The sequence below is a fragment of the Ylistrum balloti genome, unplaced genomic scaffold, assembly GCF_031769215.1.
Source record: "Ylistrum balloti isolate Yb309-2 unplaced genomic scaffold, AGI_CSIRO_Ybal_v1 Utg369614, whole genome shotgun sequence".
NCBI lineage: Eukaryota > Metazoa > Mollusca > Bivalvia > Pectinida > Pectinidae > Ylistrum > Ylistrum balloti.
The window spans coordinates 1,357,794-1,378,448 of NW_026781888.1; the positions used below are offsets into that span (position 1 = coordinate 1,357,794).

A 20,655-nucleotide genomic window follows, 5' to 3' on the forward strand; every position below is an offset into this window, starting at 1 on the left:
TCTACAACCCACGACTATGTGTATAGTCCACGATCTACAGTTAACGAATATGTCTACAGTGCATGACTAGGTCTACAGACCACGACTTGGTCTAAAGCCACGGTCTACAGCCACGGTATACAGTCCACGGCTAGGTTTACAGTTCACGGTCTACAGTTAACGAACATGTCTACGGTGCATGACTAGGTCTACAGACCACGACTTGGTCTAAAGCCACGGTCTACAGCCCACGGTCTACAGCCCACGGTATACGATCCACGACTAGGTCTACAGTTCTCGGTGTACAGTCCACGGCTAGGTCTACAGTTCGCGGTCTACACATAAAGAATATGTCTACAGTTCAATTCTAGGTCTACAGTTCACGACTAGTACCTGGTAGGTGGCGCCACTACATTATCTCTAACCAGGTTATATTCAGTTGTCATCGTTCTGTATCCTATCAGAGAAAATCACTTTTTCCAAAAATCGTAACGTCAATTAAAACGTATATAGTTCTCCTTCATTGATTTCATCATAACTCCATTCATAATATATAAAAATACATAAAAAACATTTTTTGGTAAATCTGTTCATGCGACATATCTGTATGTTTGTTACACTCTATATTTGACCCTGTACTATATGGTAAATGTCTGTATTCAAATAAAAACTTTTTTTCTGTCGCTACATGACTTTTATTAATAGAGAAAGTTCTTTGTAACAGAGAATTGCAACCTTTAGTCAAAAAGCATATTGTCTATTACGAGTATTATTTATATGTTTTGACCACGGACTAAACAGCATACAGACACACTGCCCAGATTTTCAGGAAAGGTTTCATTGCGTGTAATATCAATCATTCATTTATAATGCATGTATATATTGCCACGGGTGTTAGTTATATGAAACCAAATTGTTTCACCAACATGTGATGACTGGCTAGATATTAAGAAATCCTGAAGTTGATATTGAAAGGCCGTCAGTAAACATAATCTTGTGATAAAATTATATATTACTAAATTGTAGATACGTTTTCAGTTCGTGTCGATTGTTTTATTCCGTCATGCTTCTCCACCAATGGGAAGAGAAAGCAGTGATTTGACCCACGTGATTAGTTTCCCTGTGAGAACTTTTTGTACGCATGCGCGTTGTGACTTCGACACGCATGGCTGTGTGACAAGTATTAAAGTAGTGCATTGTGTAAACGTCAGTACAGTTAACAGACACGAGGCTTACCCGCCATTGACAGTGTTAAACAAAGTCACCTACACTTGCTGATGTCATCAGGATATGTAGAAACTACTGGGCACCAACAACCTGTTTTAGGACAGAGGACGATATCACGGAATTACAGCACCGCATACATCAGAATGTTTGTTAACAGCGATTTCTTACGCGTGTTAAAAACGAATGAAAATACAGGAATATGTTTTTAGGATAACTACTTGTATAATGTTTATATATCATTGTTAGAGATATAAAGTGAGACTAAAAACACAAGGAAAAATTATGTCTTCCTTCTTGTGGTAAACTTGCTTTAACATCAAAGTCACTTTCTTGCTCAAGGAATTGTCTTCCATATAAGTTTTGATTAACTAATTAAAATCGTTAAAAATATAATGCCATGTATAATTGGGAATTACATTGCACATATCACTATCATAAGAACACAAGTTTAAAATTACGTTTCTCTAACGGCATTAGCAGAAACTGAAGACGGGCTGGCATCAAACCAAGTGTCCTTGTTTATACTATTTAATAATACTTCGAAAATAATACAGAGCTGTAAAGAATGTTACACGTGAACAGTTAAAAATCTACAATATCTGAGACAGAAACTTACACAAACAGTAAACGTATACTTTTTACAAATGATTATCATAGTTATAATGTACCTAACCAGCTTTTACAGAAATCTCCACATATCGTTACCGACAGAACTGGTTCACAGAAACTTGACAAGTAATATGAATATTATAAACTTAACAGCTGGTTTGGATGACTGAAACAGAAAAGAAACTTTGTGGATGTTGTAAATTGGATGTAACGTATTAGTGCATGTCATAAACTGGACGGGTGATGTGGATGTCGTAAACTGAAAAAAAGTGATATGATGTCGTTAAATGGAGAGTTGATACTAATTGCATGTCGTAAAAGTTAACATGTGACGTGAATGTCATGGTTTTTACAAAAATATTGATTTCGAAAACATGGCAGGTAATGTTGATGCCATAAACTGGAAGGTGATACTAACTGGATGTCGTAAATTGGACTAGGCGGATGACATGTAAGTTGAATATAAAGCGTTGTTATCATAAAATGTACACGTGACCTAAGGTGGATTAAACATGAGGAGAAACGAAAGATGTGTCGTCAAATTGGACAGGTTAACTAATAGGTCTTAACATGAGAAATAAAACTGTTTAAGTGTAGAAATAAATGGTATAGTTAAATGAACGATTGAAGTAATGAAGTGCATTAACCTGTATATGAATAATTAATACATAAATTTTAGTTAGCATGATATTTGTATTGTCATATCGCACTGTATGATGAATCCAGCACCTATTGAAAAACAGCACACATGACACATATGTGAGTACAAGTTCAAGGGGATATGTAAACATTACATATATACAGAGGAAACTAAATATTTCTCCATGCACGTGATGGCTTTGTCATATAACTAAGCATGTCTTTGGTGATAGCATCTATAAAATCGATAAAAAAAATTAGCATTAATATAAAAACATCAAATATTCTATAATGATATTCCAACGTACACCAACATTCCCACAGGTCACAACAGATGACCGGTCATCCCAGAGGCTGGTCAGAGGAATTGGACATGATTGAAAAAAAAAATTTCATGCACTATGATCATGATTCAATGGAATGTTATAATTCCGATTTGGATGATACTTGGACCCATACGTGCTTGAAAGTTTTTCGTACTTAATGATTTAATTTATGGCAGCAATAACACGATGCAATAGTTAGCGTATGATATAATTTGTAATCGATCATCACGGTATTTTTTCACTGTCAGAGTCCACGACGTCGATTTCCTCATCCGCCTCGTTGTCGGAATCTTCGTAAATTGTAACACCGGAAGCACTAGTCTGCGCATGAACGTAACTTGAATTCAAACTTCCAACTGATATAGGAGGCATCCCGTCCACAGACGTGTTGTCCGCGTGTTTAGAAGAGAAACTGTCGGGATTGTCAGATTCGTCGTTCATATCGTTGACATTTTCATCGTCTTCTCCATCAACTCCTTTCTTCTGTAACTTTTTGTGTTTCATTCGTCTATTTTGAAACCATGTTTTAACCTGTAACAAATAAAACGTAGGAATCTCTTTAAACTACAAAACTAATTTCGTTTAAGCACCATTGACGTGGAAAGATAGTAGATACATATTGGTTATGTTGTCTCGTCGTGAACACCCTGCAAAACAAGGCATATTTTGAAAAAAGGTGCCGTATTACAATGAAAAATAGATAAAACAGACAGAATCGATGTCTGTAAATGGCACAAGAATGTGCCCGGAAAGATTGAAGATCACTATATGTATCATATATGTATAACTTAATAAAATAATACATTTCTCCCTTTTTATCCCTCCTTCTCTCTCTCCTACCCTCCTCCACAATCTCCAACTTTAACTACATTCGCATGTGATATTCTTGTGACTGAAGAAGTATCTATCTTACAACTGCCACCGCCATTGTTGGAATACACCGACCACAGAGGCACCTTTTGTCTCCTTCACTCTAGCTTAACTTTTAAGACACTGGTCATGTATAAACAACAGTGCAGTATTAATTTTTAAATAGTATCAAAATGCTAGCCTTCTGAATCATGCACACACAAAATCTTCATAGCGGTAAGCACACACTTATCTCTGTATACGCATGGTTTTGAGACAAGCTGCTGAGACAGTAGCTTACCTGAGTTTCAGACAGACTGAGTTGAGAGGCGAGCTCTACTCTCTCCGGAGTCGACAGATAGCGTTGAGATTCGAACCTCTTCTCCAGGCCATTTAGCTGTTGATCACTAAACACCGTGCGCGCCTTCCTCCGTCGGCAGTGAGTGTGTTTCCCAGGGGTATCGTGTTGGAACAAAGGGTTCAGGGGATATCCAGCTGAAAATATTAATTAAAATCGATATAATTTGAAGTATTAGGGCTGCTTAAATTCAAGATTAACGTGAAAGAAATCTGTATTTGATGTGAAGAGCTCTGTTACAGAAATAGGTAGATAGCGAAGGATAACGACCTCCGCCTCGATGTAAATTTAGACCTGAAATTGCGAAAGACGCTTTATTGCAATAATTCGTTAATTCATTAACGAAAAGTGGATTTCGTCAACCCAATATATTATTAATTGTAAGCATACAGTTTTCCAAAGATAATGATATTTTTGATGTGCCGGTATGTTAGCGGAGAGTTACCAACCAGTCTAATGTAATTGACGATTTTTTTTCTGTTTTTTGTTTTTTGTTTTTAATTCAAACTGGCGAGTTTATACAACTCAGAACTCACAATAACGAGTTGTAACAACGACTATCGCGCCCGTTATCACATCATCACAGCCCCAGTGTAAGTATGGCCAGCAAGTCCTGCCGATGCATAGATACCATATCTGAATTACTCACCGAACACTCTAAAACGAGTCCCGTATTACGAAACCTGTGATAATATGTATGTTTAAGACTGAGTTATCTCCGTGTTAAGACACGCGAATAAATCTCGTTGATACGGTAATATCGCGAGAAGATAAGATTCCAATGTGAACCCCACATCCTAACACCATGGTAATGGCGGTGATAACGTCAAACCTCGTTTATCGAGACAACAATGTGTCGAAATATCGACTGGAATGAACGGATAGTATATAAATCATTTAGGCTCCAATTACATTTCTGGGCACGTGAGTTTTAAAGTTAAATGCTCACTGTCTAGTATAAGTGTCATGTACAGCGCGTAATACCTTTCAGAAACCTGTATATTAAAGTTAAAATTTGTCTGCCTAGTATAAGCTTCGTATATACTGTGTTTTCTGTCTGCGGAAGTGTGTCTTATTGGGTATCTATCGGTGTAAAAATTGCATGATTTGATTGTTCGCTGAAATTTAAACAACGCAAGGGAGACAACTTGCCAAAAAGGCCATATATATAGTGTACATATGCTAATATATCTCATTTCACAAGTAGTTCTTTGATCATATATCGTCCTAGAAAATCGATCATGTAACAATTTCTGTTAATGCATGATCAAGGCTTTCACTGAGCTGTTGTTTGGTAACATCCATTCCACTGCGCTGTTGTAGGGTAACATCCATTCCACTGCGCTGTTGTAGGGTAACATCCATTCCACTGCGCTGTTGTAGGGTAACATCCTTTCCACTGAGCTGTTGCAGGGCTTACATCCATTTAAATGAGCTGTTGTAGGGTAACATCCATTCCACTGAGCTGTTGCAGGGCTTACATCCATTTAAATGAGCTGTTGGAGGGTAACATCCATTCCACTGAGCTGTTGTAGGGTAACATCCATTCCATTCAGCTGTTGTAGGGTTTACATCCATTTAAATGAGCTGTTGGAGGGTAATATCTATTCCTCTGAGCAGTTGTAGAGTAACATCCATTCCACTGAGCTGTCGTAGGGTTTACTTCCATTTAAATGAGCTGTTGGAGGGTAACATCCATTCCACTGAGCTGTCGTAGGGTAACATCCATTCCACTGAGTGTTGTAGGGTAACATCCATTCCACTGAGCTGTTGTAGGGTAACATCCATTCCACTGAGCTGTTGGAGGGTAACATCCATTCCACTGAGCTGTTGTAGGGTAACATCCATTCCACTGAGCTGTTGTAGGGTAACATCCATTCTACTCAGCTGTTGTAGGGTAATATCCATTCCACTGAGCTGTTGTAGGGTAACGTCCATTCCACTGAGCTGTCGTAGGGTATTATCCATTCCACTCAGCTGTTGTAGGGTTTACATCCATTTAAATCAGCTGTTGTAGGGTAACATCCATTCCACTGAGCTGTTGTAGGGTAACGTCCATTCCATTGTACAGTATGTTATAATGATACTATTACACAACTTATATTGTACATTGGTAGGTATTAACTTTTAAAATGAAGCAGGATAATTCAGTAGAACTTGTGTCGACTACTTCATCCCCTCGTTAACTGTACGCGATATGTACGTTCTATAACTACACAAGATAGAACAGGAGAGGAAGACATACGATAGAGTACAATATGTAATTTACACCCCACTGTTTGTATTTATCTTTAAAGATCAATGACGGTAAGGGTACTAGCTTGTTCAGGCTTTATCTACTGCCCAATCCCCGTTAAATCAAAAGGAATTAATAATATCTTTGTGAAATGAAATGGTGCTTATAGGTTTACACAAGACTGTATGATCTTGTCATTATCTTCACTGAATGGAAAAACTCTGAAGAAACATGTCATACATTTGTAGGTGTTCTATTGCATGATAAATAAATATTGCAAAAGGTAAATAGAAAATATCTATTTTAATCGTTTGATATTAGAACTAATTTGTTATTTATTCCTGATGTCACTATGTCTAAATGACGTCACTTACTTCTTATAAATTCGATTGTTTATCAATTAAAATCGCCGCAGCTCTAACGATGTATATAATGTATTTTCTTTCTTTTTTATCCTTCTTTTTTATGCTCTTGGAAATTTGTGGTAATCAAATGTATGATAATTTAAATATATATATGTATAGTATGTAACAAAAATAAAATAAAAAAGATGAACAGGTACTTGTTTTATGACAGAGTAAGTAAACATACGATAGAAAAATGAAGAAAGCAAAGATATGAAGTACGTGTAGTCTAACCAGACAGCAATCAGCATTGTTAAATCTTAACACTATACCTAACATTCTAACTTGTCAAATATTTATCCCGTCCCGTTATAGTGTTGTCTTTCTCCGTGTCCTTTCTGATCAATCTTGTAATCACATATAACACACAATTTGCCGTCCCATCCAGGCAAGTGTCTACTGTACTTATCGTTCTGTTAACTAGTCTTGTGATACAAAATAGCGACAAATGTGTAAAACTCAGAAGATAGACAAAAGTGAAATAGAATCAAAATCTATTTGTATCTTAAATATACTGTTTGATGGATTTACGAATAAATCTATTTGATTGTTTCGACAATTCATGATTTCCAAAAAGTGCATGTTGAACTCATTAAGCCTCACGATACAATTTTAAGCGCTGATCAGCGTAATTATCACATAAAAAAGGAAAAACATCTTCAACAGGATGTCCACACTGATGGTATACATGATCAATCAAATTAGCATGAAATAAGTCTTGATCAAGGGTGCTGGACCCGTTTCTTAGCCTGGCTTGAACGATATTATATTTTCTGTCACAAATTAGATAGTAGAAAAGAATCTGTATATCACTAGAGTTACGAAGGAGAATTTGAAAGGCCGAATATCCAGCGGTACACTTTGTCGGATTTCATTGTCTAACTGGTTCTATAGTTCTGAATCGCAACAGTAATTTTGTATAGAATATATTTTGTTATTTCGGAGGTTACAGTGTAAATTTTCTGAAAGTAAAGGTGGACTAAGAGTTGTTAGGTAGTCAGGTGTTTGGTTGTTGCTAATTTTGTTAAAAAATGAAAATAAAAACAAAAACAAAAACAAAAAACAAACAAACAAAACAAAACACTGCATTTCTCTCCTAGATCGACCATGTGGTTGTAACCGCTTTCGGGATATGTAATAACATGGGGGTAACTACGCTTTTAATTTGTTCACTAAAAACTTTAACAGAAATTAAATTCCAGTATTGTGTAGTTATATTACGTATTTTCATTGAAACTGTATTAATGTTTCCATTGAAATGGCACTAAGATGTTACTTTTAAAGTGTTTCAAGTATTAGTTTCACCTGCATTCCTGACACAGGTTGAAAAGTAACCTTTCATTCTCATCCCACTAAAACACAATGTAGTATTAAAGTGTAGGTAATGATTCATCCAAAATATGTTTACTATTACTTTCAAAGCGCGTGTTCAACATTGTTTTGAAAATGTGGAAAACATTCATACAGAACGAATTTAATTGGTGTGTTCAAATTGATTAATGTTATATATATATATATATATATATATCAGAGTTTAAATTTTCATTCTGAATTGGTGAAACGCTGAAATTAAGACACTGTTTTATTTTCTTAAAATTTTTATTTGTTGTTTTCAAAACGTGTTTATTTTTTTCACTATATAAAGTGTTTAAATTTCTTTAAAGATCAGTTAATTATAAAATTAGAAATGTGTTAAATATTACATTTAAAATGTGTTAATGTTTGCCTTTAAAATGTATAAGATATTACATTGAAGTAGCCGTAAATAGTAAGAAATCTCAAGTTGGATGAAAAACCACGATCGCGTAATGATAACAACACGTCTGATCACAAGTAACTTGTGTTAGTGTCGACATGTCAAACGCATTTAGGAAGTCTGGCTGAAAGTTAGACGTCGGATCGGGGGATCATTTCGCCCTAAATCCCTTCCAGCTGATGAAAGGAGCGAATCTTGTAAAAACAGCTAAAGAAGAAACAGTGGATTAACTCCCCTGAAAGCCAGTCCGACTGATGAAAGGGGCGAAAACAGCGTGTAAAACCAGCTAAGAGAATCAATGGATTAAACGCAAGTCACTTCAAATATAATTATTTTGATAACCTGACAAATCATCAACAGAAAATCCATTGATTTTGGGTATTAACGGAAGCTAAACACGTCGCGATGTGATTATTACTGGCAATTATGTCGGGCGAGGTCCACGCCACGTGCATTCTTGTAATTATGTGGTCAATCACAGTTATATGTAAACAGGACTGGGCGGGACCCGGCATGTAGTCTTTACAGCGTCAAAATATTGATAATTTATTAATTATATCAAAGTCAGCTATTGTGTATTCGGCACATTTTACATTCCATTATTTAAGTTTCAATTTTGACAATCTCATTATTCAATTAACGGGGTTATTCGTGACCACGTTATACACACAATGGGACAAGAAAACAACAGAAATTAGCTCTCAATAATATCTGAGCACTGGTTACCATGTCTCTGGAGTAGAGCTTCTGACACGCAAATGTCTAAGGAAATGTTCGGCTTTGTATAGACACAAAATATAAACATCTGACCATTGCAAATTTTACCATTTTTCTTTCTTCACCGGACGGACACAACTCTATGACTTATCAGTATATGCCATTTGGCTTATAAAGAACATTGCTTTAAAAATCTGCCTTTAATCTGATATATTAAAACAGCATTACTTAAAATAAGGCATGATGACAGAAATTGTAAATGCCATGAATTTGTAATATTTCAATTCATGGCCTTTTGCAATTTCTGTCATTATGCCTTATTTTATGTAAATTAGATAACTCAAGAAAACGGATTTATATAAGTTTTTTTTTAAACTTGTTTCCGAATCCTATTCCAATGTACTTTATCTGTATTGTTATGTATGTGAAATGGAATAAAATAAAGTTTATATTAAAACAGCATACACCTACCTATGATACAACATAAACATATTATTCATATGGTGGAGCCAAAGTGTAAAGTACACTGCAGTGAATTAGATATCACTGTTAACTCAATATCAAGCATTTCCAAAAAATTCAAAATTAATGTTAAAAAGTAACAAAACCCGTCATTGATGTTGTGATGATATACCAGAAACAAATCGCGAGCCTTTATGACCGTAAATGATGTTTACTGGTGATTTTAATTATGAAATATTAGTGACTGATATTTCGGATATTAAATATATATATGTATGCACTGAATTACACAACTTTATTACTTTGTTACATTAACACAGAAAAATGTCTTTTTCTGTATTACGAATATGCTGGTAAGGAATGGGGAAGGTTGTTTAAAATAACCAGAACAAGTTCAGCTGACAGCAGCAACAATATTACCTTCCTGTCTTACTGTCGACAACTACTATGAATAATGAAACTTTATTACAATTTGAACTTAATATAATGTAATATAACCCAAATTATTAAAGAAATAATTATAAAATATTATCGGATTTCTGGGAAAATGGTGATTCTAGATTTTGATAATTTTTTTTACCATGTCGTTTATTATTTATGTTTTATCTCAAAATAAAAGGGATGTATATAAGTACGTAGATGATGGGGGATACAAGATGCGTTAGAATATCATCAGAAAATATCTAGAATTCAATGTATTTCCTTGTAATTTTACACGCCATTTGTTTCATCATTAAATTACCTGTATATAGCGCTGTTGAAGAATGCAACGATAATTAAATGCAAGTGAAAATGAAGCGAAAAAAATAAACAGGTACGAGTTAAGATACTTAACTGCCATATCGTAAATATCTGATTCCGAAGTATGATTGTACTGCCATTTTGAAATAATATAACTCCACTATAATTTTATTGCCATTTTGTAACCAATCATTTTTTCTGTACAATTTTATGGTTGATATATAATTTAACTGTTGGCGTATAATTTTACTGATGATGTACACTTTTATGGTTGATGTATAATTTTACTGTTGGTGTATAATTTCGTGGTAACTGCATAACTTTATTGAAATTTTGTAATTTTACTTTATCTGTGTAATTTTATTTTCACTATTTAAAACTGTCAATATATAATTTTGATATTACAGTATGATTTTATCATATAGATTTCTTATTCCTACGAGTGTCCTTATTGATGATGTTGATGTTCACATTAAAACAGTGTCAGTCTTTGTTTAACAAAAGAATAACAATTGTATGTATTGCGTGAAACATTTTCGATAAGAAGATTGACAAAAACAACTAACCTTTCGACACAAATTTAGAATTTACCGTAACATATAAGATTGCCCATGAAATCCCTCCTAGCCCCCAGAGGACTGACCTTTATTCATCTTAAATATTTTATTCTATTTTCTTAATTATCTATTTCCGCGAAATAAAAAGACAAAATTATGTCTTAGAACTATAATAGTGTGAATTAATGTATTGTTGTCCGTTGCCCTCTGTTTCTATACTTTTTCTTTAGCTTCTACATATAATACCAGTGTTTAGAATAAATAAGAATTTAAAACGTAATATTTCATCCCAAAGTCATGTGTTATATGGCCTACCAGTAATGGAATACATGTTAATCTATGTTATAGTATTATAAGTTAGAACAAAGCCTCTCTCCCATTCTACATCCCTCTTTCTATTTCTCTTTCCCTATGCCATACCCTGTTCTTATTTCTCTGTCTCTTTCTTTATTCTTTGTCCACTCATACATTTTACATAAAAATGACTATTATAATAGTTTCATGTCACCACGTGATCATATTTATGTAAATGTTTATGTGTATGTTGTAGGAGAAGTCATTCATAAGTTGGTAAAACTTACTGACTAATCCTATTGTCAATGTCATTGTCAATAAAATATGTTTAAACTAAACTAAAAAAAGAACAAAGCCAGCATTTTAATTAATTTCATTTTTTGAGATTCAAACCATTATGTTATTCAAGTTTTAAAAAATCATCAACAGGCACGATATTTTAATATTTGTTCTAATGTTTTAAGGATAAATATTTTTGTACAAAATATTTTAACTGCCTGGTGTTGTATTAATCATTATCTTTCTCGTATTTTGTATATATACCAGTAAAATACAAAGAGAAAATAATATTGAAAACTGTTTCAAAACCTGTTTCCATATCCGTTTTACTTTCATAACATATTTTTTTTTAAACTTTAATTTTCTAAATGAATAGGATGAAGTTGATATAATTTCATTGATAAATTTAAGTCGCCATCCAAAGTTACATGAAACAGTTCACTTATTTTTCTCGATTTTTCATTTCTAGGACTACGACATGCCTTCCTCTTCTGTTTGGTAATGGCTTGTTTAAAATATATTCTAGATTGTAGAGTAATATTTCAGTTCGTCCTGTACTTTTTATTGCATTTAAAAAGAGCGAAAAACAAGTCACCGTTCCCTACCTTTTTGATGAGGAATTACTTTGATAATCTTCAAAAGATTTAATACATAAAGTTCACTTGTACTTTTAATGAGTATACAAGTTCCTAATATCTTAAACGATACTTTCACAGTATTCTAAAACAAAAAGTATTGTTTTGAGATATTGATGAAAATCATTGTTGTGTTGATAATTTTATTTTCTTAGAATCTGTTTTATAACAGGCTCTTTAAATAGTCTTCCTTATCCTGATAAGGAATGTGCTCCTTAATATTTAGTTTTATATGCACGTCAAAAATCATCAAAAATATTCGTAAAACGATTTTTTTTAATTTTCATTTTTGCATTTAAATATATTTGCGTGCATTTCTTTATATAAATATTTGTATGATGTCACTAAAATATTTGCATTCATAATAGTCAATAGATGAGTTTTACTCTTCTGATAATATACAGGGAGACTGTCTACCTGTAGACACTAATGAAATGATATTTAGAAATGAGCACAATTCAACTGAATGTAGCAATATATTTTAAATTAAATTTTACTTACTTTGCTTTCTTAGACGAGAGATCAGTGTAACCATTCTATATATATAATTACAGATTCACGACCTCTGTGGGGCCAACGCTGTAATTGTAATTTGTTTTAGGAAAAGGCTTAATGTTGTAATAGTTTGTATCCAATCCGGTAGCTGATAATTATACCAATAAACTATGTTTTTTGACATAATACCTTGTGTCGATTGTTAACGCGCATGTCCCTGTTCTCATTAGCGTTAATAGACAAAGAAAGAAGAAAATAAAGTAAATTATAGACTTTCTTTTATATATTCATGTTTTTTTATTATTATTTTTTTTTTTGAAAAAATTAACGTGATATTTCCGATTTTTACAATATGATAAAAGTTTTCCCCTATGATTTTTACTGTATATAAATATGACAGTAACGTATTTGATATGACTATTTCGGTATATCTAAACTTGAAAAACTGCAAAATTACTTACCTGAAGTTGGTACTAGAAACGGATGTTCTGAATGTTTCGGCATGAACCCTTGGGCATGTTGAAAAAACTGGTGCGGGTAGATGACATGAGCGCCGCCTAGGCATGGGTACCCGTATTCTGAGAGGCCCGGGTGTCGCACTAACGCTGAAAGGGAGCTGACGTCACGACACAGCTGTTTTGGCTTGTGAAGTAAAATATCTTCGATGAAAAACGACGTATGCGTGTGACGTGGAGCGGGATGTCCTTCCGAGCTGAACGGTGTCAAATTCATTTTGTCAAGGTTACCGAACGACTAATTTCTGAAATTTTAATATAAAATTCATTAACTAAATACTAGAAAAGTTAACAATGTAGAAAAAAGAACTTAAATGAATTCTAAAACAAAACACACACAAAAAAAAAACGAAAAATAAAAAATGCCTTCAAGAATAAATTGTTTAAAGTTTTTGTATAAATTGAAATCTCCTTCGGTTATTTTTACGTGAATTTTCACCATAATAAATACGAACAAGAACACAAAATAATAATTGTGTAACAAGAAATTCGAATATTTTTTCGTTGATTAATTAGCTTAAGTATTAATTATGAACTTACGTCAATAATATGATTTGATGGTAAATTTTTCAACAACAAATCCCGATTTGTATCTAGAGTTATAACTTGCTATGTCGGCGCGTGCGTACGAGAGAGAGAGTGTGTGAAATGCGCCACAATCAGCAGTGTTACAGCGCCCGACACTGATAAAAATCGGTAAGTACTATCCTCTTCAACAAAATGCACAATTATCCCTCCGCCCGGACTATTTGTCGACGGCGACACGAGCCTGAAACGGCGGAGGAAACCGGAGGTGTAGTTAATCAAATGTTATTAGTAAATGGATGAAATTAATCAGCGCAGGGGACTTGTTAATTCCACTTTAAAACACTCTAATTCATCATTTCCTTCTCCTTCCTGTAGTAATTTGCTATTCCGGCCGTCTTATAGCGCTGATTCGTGATCATTTGAAATTGTCATGAAACCATCTGAGCCCTTATGCCTCTGTGTTGAGTATGAAGCTAATTAGGGACTCCACTTGGAAAGTAAGTCGGCATGTCATTGCGACAGAAGACTCGGAGATGCTGCTTGTCTCGCTAACCGCGTAGGGATGATAAAGAAGTTAAGAAGAATAAAATAAATAGTCCTGATCCGGAATACTGTTCTGTTTTCTCTATAAGATTCTACTTTAATATCATTACGGTGACAGAATAGTTGATGGAATCAGTTGATAACATAGAAAATCTAAACAACAAAACCTAAAGAAATTGTGTGAAGTTAAAATCACAACTTCCATCCTTCAGTATTTCTAGATGTTTTATTGGAATGTTTTTGTGAATACAGACGAAATGCCATATTATATTGTGAAAAACGTTACAGATGTACAAAACTCATAACAACGTCATCAGTCGCAAATATCTTTAAAGTCTGTTTTCCGTAACTGATTTTTTTAAGTGATCACCGAAACTTTTTTTTGTGTTATAATATGGTGTAAATATATTTTATTTCCATCAATATATGTGGTAAAAAATGATAAGTTACTCAGTACAGAAATATCACACACGTATCCCAAACACAAAAAAAAGACCACATAAATAGCAACGGAATTATTTTCAAGATCCTGAGAAACAAAATAAGACAACACGAAAAATATTCAATCAAGAAATGAACAAAAAGAAAAACCGAAGTTAGAATGCGATATGAATAACACACAAGCCACGAAACAACTGAAAACAACAAGAGGAATAGCTAAGAACAGCAGCAGCAGCAGCAAAAGTCAAGAAACAACAGAAATAACAGAAACCATTCAACAACAAGAATAGCTAAACCGAACAAATAAAAAAAAGTAGAAATCAAGAAACAACATTATAAGATAAGTAAAAAAAAACAACAAGAATAGAAGAAACCAAGATACGAAACTAAAAACAAGAAACACAAAAGTTAAGAAAGAAGAAGAATAATAGAAATTTAAAAAAAACAACAAAAAAAAACAAGAATAAAAGAAACCAAGATACGAAACTAAAAACAAGAAACACAAAAGTTAAGAAAGAAGAATAATAATAGAAATTAAAAAAAAAAAACAACAAAAAAAAAACAAGAATAAAAGAAACCGAGATACGAAACTAAAAACAAGAAACCAAAAAGTTAAAAAAAGAAGAAGAATAGAAAAAAGGAAGAGAAATTACCTGAAACTGATTTAAATGTTTGCATTGTTATTTGTCCACGTTAGGGAATTCTTTTTCACTTAAGTGAAAGAAATATGCCCTTTATAGGAACTGGGATTAAGTGTTAAAACGACTTGTTATGTATGTGCAGTTTTTATACTCTGAAAAAGGTAAAAAGTTTTCATAAATAAATCCTTTATAAACCTAATTTTGATAAAGTGGTTCCTACCACTATTTATCACGAGGTTGTAGTGATATTATACACCAACAAAATAGCAGAATATGTATTTATTTATAAATGATAAGTTGTTACCGAAGGATATTATGTGTTTTCATCGCCTCTGCTTTTTAAATGGTTTTTAATGGATTTCCTATCCTAAAATTATTGTGACGCGGAAGTAAAGTCAATGCTGCTTTAACCTTGGATCAATGATTTATCTGTCAACCCATTTAATGTAAAATGTTTCAATACGATGTATAAGATTGGATTAACTTATGTAAAGGAACAACATGTAACTCACGAAACATAACAGCATTTATCTAACTCACGAAACAGAACAGCATTTATCTAACTCTTTAAACAGAACTGCAGTTATCTAACTCACGAAACAGAACTGCAGTTATCTCACTCACGAAACAGAACTGCATTTATCTAACTCACGAAACAGAACTGCAGTTATCTCACTCACGAAACAGAACTGCATTTATCTAATTCACGAAACAGAACTGCAGTTATCTAACTCACGAAACAGAACTGCAGTTATCTCACTCACGAAACAGAACAGCAGTTATCTTCCTCATGGAAAGAAACAAAATTGATCTAATACACGGAAAGGAACAAAATTGACTTTGCCAATATAATAGAACAGGGTTTTATCTAACCGAAATGAATGAACAAGATTTATCTGGATCTGGTGTGACAAAACTAGTTTAACTTGACCAATACAACAGAACATTATTAACGAAACAAATGTTATTTTGAAACAAGCACCCAGATAATGTTTCTATTAACAGACTTGCGATGAAGCATTAAGCAGTTTATCAATTAAAGACTTAAGACTAGAGCACGTTTATTCAAACCCAAAGCTGTGTTTACATACAGAACATGTTAAATCTGATTTTTAAAAAAGGAAATGATAAGCAGTTGTAACTAGTACGAACCCGGACTTGGATATAGTTAAAAGTCCTTGCATGGTACGAATATATATGAAAAAAAATCAACCAAATAACTACATGCGTTTGTGAAGTTATAAGAATTATAGAAATGTTACCCAGCGCAAAAACACTAAAGCTACTTGTATTAAGGTGCTTCCTTATAAACGAACGCCAACTGGATATTTTTGTCCGGTTACCGTTTCAACTTAACCTCAGCAGGGTAGATGCGTGCTTGAATTTGCTAAAGAAAAGTCACAATTGGATTGTGCGTCCTTGATTGAATTGAGGGATATTAGATAAACGCGTTCACCAAAGAAACATTGATTAGGTTGTTTTCCTAACGGTTTTCCGTCATTTGTGAATATGTTTAATTATAGGATGGCGTGCGAGCAGCGCCCCCTAGGGACAGTCTCGCGGCGAGCATTCTGACAAGATAAACTAGTAACTAGCTATGTTAATAGCAAATAAAACGGCTTGATGTGAATATTTTCCCAATTAGGGAAACAAATGAGGACGAAGGGGAAATGCTTGTGTGTCGGATTTATCCAAATCCCAAAGAGACTAATTTTCTTAAATCTTCGTCTGATGTTCCTAGAACCGACCGGATTGTAAAGTAATATTCTCTGAGGGATTCCGAACAGCAATGCAACTTTCCCCGACCTTTCGTAATGAACCGTTAAGTTGCCTTTATCGTCGTCTCGTGCGCAGAATAGAAAAATCAAAACTACTTCTACTAGGCTCCTTACAGTATTGTTGGCATTACTTAATTAGGTACATGTCGTTATATACTCATTTTTGTTGCGATTGCCGAGAAAAATGAGGACATTTTGGGATAATAAACAATGTATTTATCTCCTCTCCCAAAAAGCTGCTTCCGAAAATTCTGCAGCTACAAGAAATCGGGTCAGATATTGTGCTTATTGTGATAATGACTTTCAAATTTTACTCTCAAAAACTCAAAAACTCTCAAATTTTACGTAAGTAGTAAATCCTCTTGTGTGTAAAGAACTTGGCCATAATAACAAACTTATTCCATTACTTTATAAGTATACATATTCAGAACGAGGAAACTGCAAACTCTGTTGTCGATGATCTTTACTGAGGACGGGGGATTTCTTTATCGGGGACTGATTTTCGGAAATATCGCCTCCTTTACACAAACCCCAGACCAAGAAACGACATTTTTTGTTGCCGTGGATAAGCACTATGGGAGAATGTCTTCTGTTTTTGCGATTGGATGTCTGAAATGTCACGGATTTTCAATTTCGTTACAAGAAAATATGACTATCATTTAAGACACCCTTCAATATCCCAATATATCTTCAAACGCTGAATAACTGTTTATTTCCATTATCAAAGACGATAGGTTTTATCGGTCAATCTCTTCATTCTGGGACAAATCATGTCATATACTTATGTACCAACTTCTGCGAATTTATCGTACTATCTATTTAGCTGCTGAAGTAAAGCATTGAGCAAATGAGGTGACAGTATATCGCCTACATAAGCTTGTAACCTTTCTAACAAGTGTCCCAATGACTAACTTGACGATCATTTTGGAAAGTTTTAAGATAACGTGTACATAGATAAGACATGGGGACTGTTCAATGTTTCCGTCGTTAGACTGTCCGTAGTACGTCCGTTTATTGCTATATCGCGGACCCGGAAGTAGTATAATCGTGCCAAAACCACATAAGTAAAATGAGTACCTATTACACCTCTAGGTCCTTTCTTCACTCCAATTTTTCTCGCTTCCTTCCTGCCAAACACGAATAATTCATAAAGTTAGGCTAAGTTTGAAAAAAGATAAATATTACTGTGAAGACATTGTGTCTTTTTTCTGTGCTCCACGTCATTTTGAACAATAATTTGTCCTGCCGGTGATAGGTGCGCTTCGAACTTGCGTGCAAGGGATGAACTCTCAAATCCGCGCACTTGCGTGCATCACATGTAAGCCTTGCGGCTGACAATCAGATTTAGGGCCCGGGGATGATTTCACCCTGACAGCTATCGTGCGTTTAACAACAGCAATGATCGGAATTAGCCGAAATTAGTTTAATTCTCGCTAGTTCGGCATAGTTTACATGGGAGCAACGTGCTCTGAAACACCCATGTAATGTCCACACCCGCCATCGCCATTCGTCTCAGGAACCGTTTTCAGTCGGTTTAGCAATTTCTGTAATTTTTCTCTCAGCGTGTAGTGAAGAAACAAGCATCACCAAGACAGTGGGTGTCGGATACCGTACGTTACAAGCTTTCAGCGGCTAAGCGATTTCTGAACAATATTTAAAAGCTTTCCTAATATGAGTAAATGGGTTTGGCGCGGGAAAATTGCTCTTTTAAGTGAAGTAATGCTACTTAATTTCATATAATGAAATGAAAAATGATGCGAATTGGTTTGAAACGCTGGTTGTCGAACGATTTTGGACATACAAGTAACGTGAATTATCTTATTTTCTGAGCAATTTTCCTACAAGGCGATATTACTTGTTCAGTCAATTTGGCGTCGGCACGAAACTTAGAATTTTACATGGTATTGTAAATCAATAGGTTTGACAGGTTGGTATAGTAGATATATATACTTCAGATAAACCGGCACGTGCCTAAATCACTCATCATGTACACCAACACACGCCATCTTAATAATTTCACTGGTTATTTCAGCACTTGACATAAACGTATGACATGTTTGCACTGATTATCTGTCCAAGATATTTCACACGCGTATTGTTTGAAATATGAAATAACTATTATGAATATACTCGTTAAAACTTAACATCATTTCCACAACTACTTCACTTCTTTACGTAAATACTATCAGACTTCACAGTCCTATTTATATAGGGAAAAAATAATTTTATTATTTCAATCTCTTTGTTATGAATTAATTGTGTGTCCTTTCAGTTGCCTTCTTAATGTCTAACAAAGTTGTCATTGGTCAGTTACCTGACGCCATCTTTACTAACGCGTGTATTTATATTATTTGATGAAATATTGACGATAAACGAGGTCATAAATGATTATTTAAAAATAAGTTTTTATTTTAATTGTTCAAAGCAATACTGCTTGCTAACAGGGTCACTGAAATATTTTAATTGAAGCCGAAAATATTCGCATGGAATATTGTACAAAAGACACACAAGGGATTAGCAACTTTTGATACAAAACAATATTAACAGAACGAGGTGGTTTATCCCGGGAACCCCGACTGTCTAGTGTTCATGTGTTGAATTGTATGACATACGTGTGATGAAATGTGTTCTATTAAGGAGGGATCGGAGCTTGGCCTCATCTCATGTGTGGATATTTTAAATACGAATTTCGTATCAATTTCACAGAATTCAGGCCAAATCTCGCCAGATCTAATGACAAAAGGTGGCGTTTAAATTTTTAATGTTATACTTATTATCAGACAATAAATCAGACCTGTCTTTTACCTAGGAAAGGTGCGAATAATGATGGCTTACTTAATGTGGAAGCATTGGGCGGGTTTAGAATTATCAAGTCTGGCGTATTATCTTTCCTATAAAGATGTAAAATATTTACTTGGTATGGTTTTATCATTAACTGTATAACTATTCATTGTCAATAAATGGTTTCCAATAACCAAGAAATTCCAGACTGCCTAACCATTACACTACCACGACATCCTCAAAAAAGGACGTTTGGAAATTCTACCGATAGACAGCAGGAATTTTCTCGACATGATCATTGTGGCAGATTGTCTGATTACCGGATATGAACACTTGAATCTCATTGTAAATACAAACACGGATACGAATTGAATATACACCACACATCAATATATATTGTGTATAAATATATTATGGCAAGACAGTGTATTGTATTTTTAATCGATTATATATGACATACAAGAGAATAATGAATAATTAATGTTGTAATAGTCCTCGTATATATATAGACATAGGTAATTTTCTTATTTTTATACCTTCAATATCACTCCTATCCCTTGTTTTTCACATATACTAGTACGAGAATCAACATCTATATCGTCTCGTTTCCTCTTGTTGTCGATTAACTTTAACTCATGTGCCTCAGAAAAGAAGACAATTTTATATAAGCTGACAAAATTGTTTCCGAATTCAATTCAGATGTAATTTTTCTTATGTAATCGTGATGTATATTTTACATATCAATGTAACTGTGATGTATTTTGTACATATTAATGTAATCGTGTTGTACATTGTACATATAAGTATAATTGTGATGTACATTGTACATATCAGTATAATTGTGATGTACATTGTACATGTCAGT

At 34.0% G+C, this 20,655-nt stretch overlaps 1 protein-coding gene across 1 annotated transcript; it reads right to left on the minus strand.

The window, feature by feature from the left end:
• Positions 1-3,005: 3,005 nt before the first annotated feature.
• On the minus strand, positions 3,006-13,295 carry LOC132548119 (brain-specific homeobox protein homolog). The gene is made up of 3 exons (XM_060211943.1): positions 13,025-13,295; positions 3,931-4,124; positions 3,006-3,311 (listed from the first exon to the last, which is right to left on the minus strand). The coding sequence occupies exons 1-3, from the start codon at positions 13,293-13,295 to the stop codon at positions 3,006-3,008; spliced, it is 771 nt and encodes a 256-aa protein (XP_060067926.1).
• Between the last annotated feature and the right edge of the window lie 7,360 nt (positions 13,296-20,655).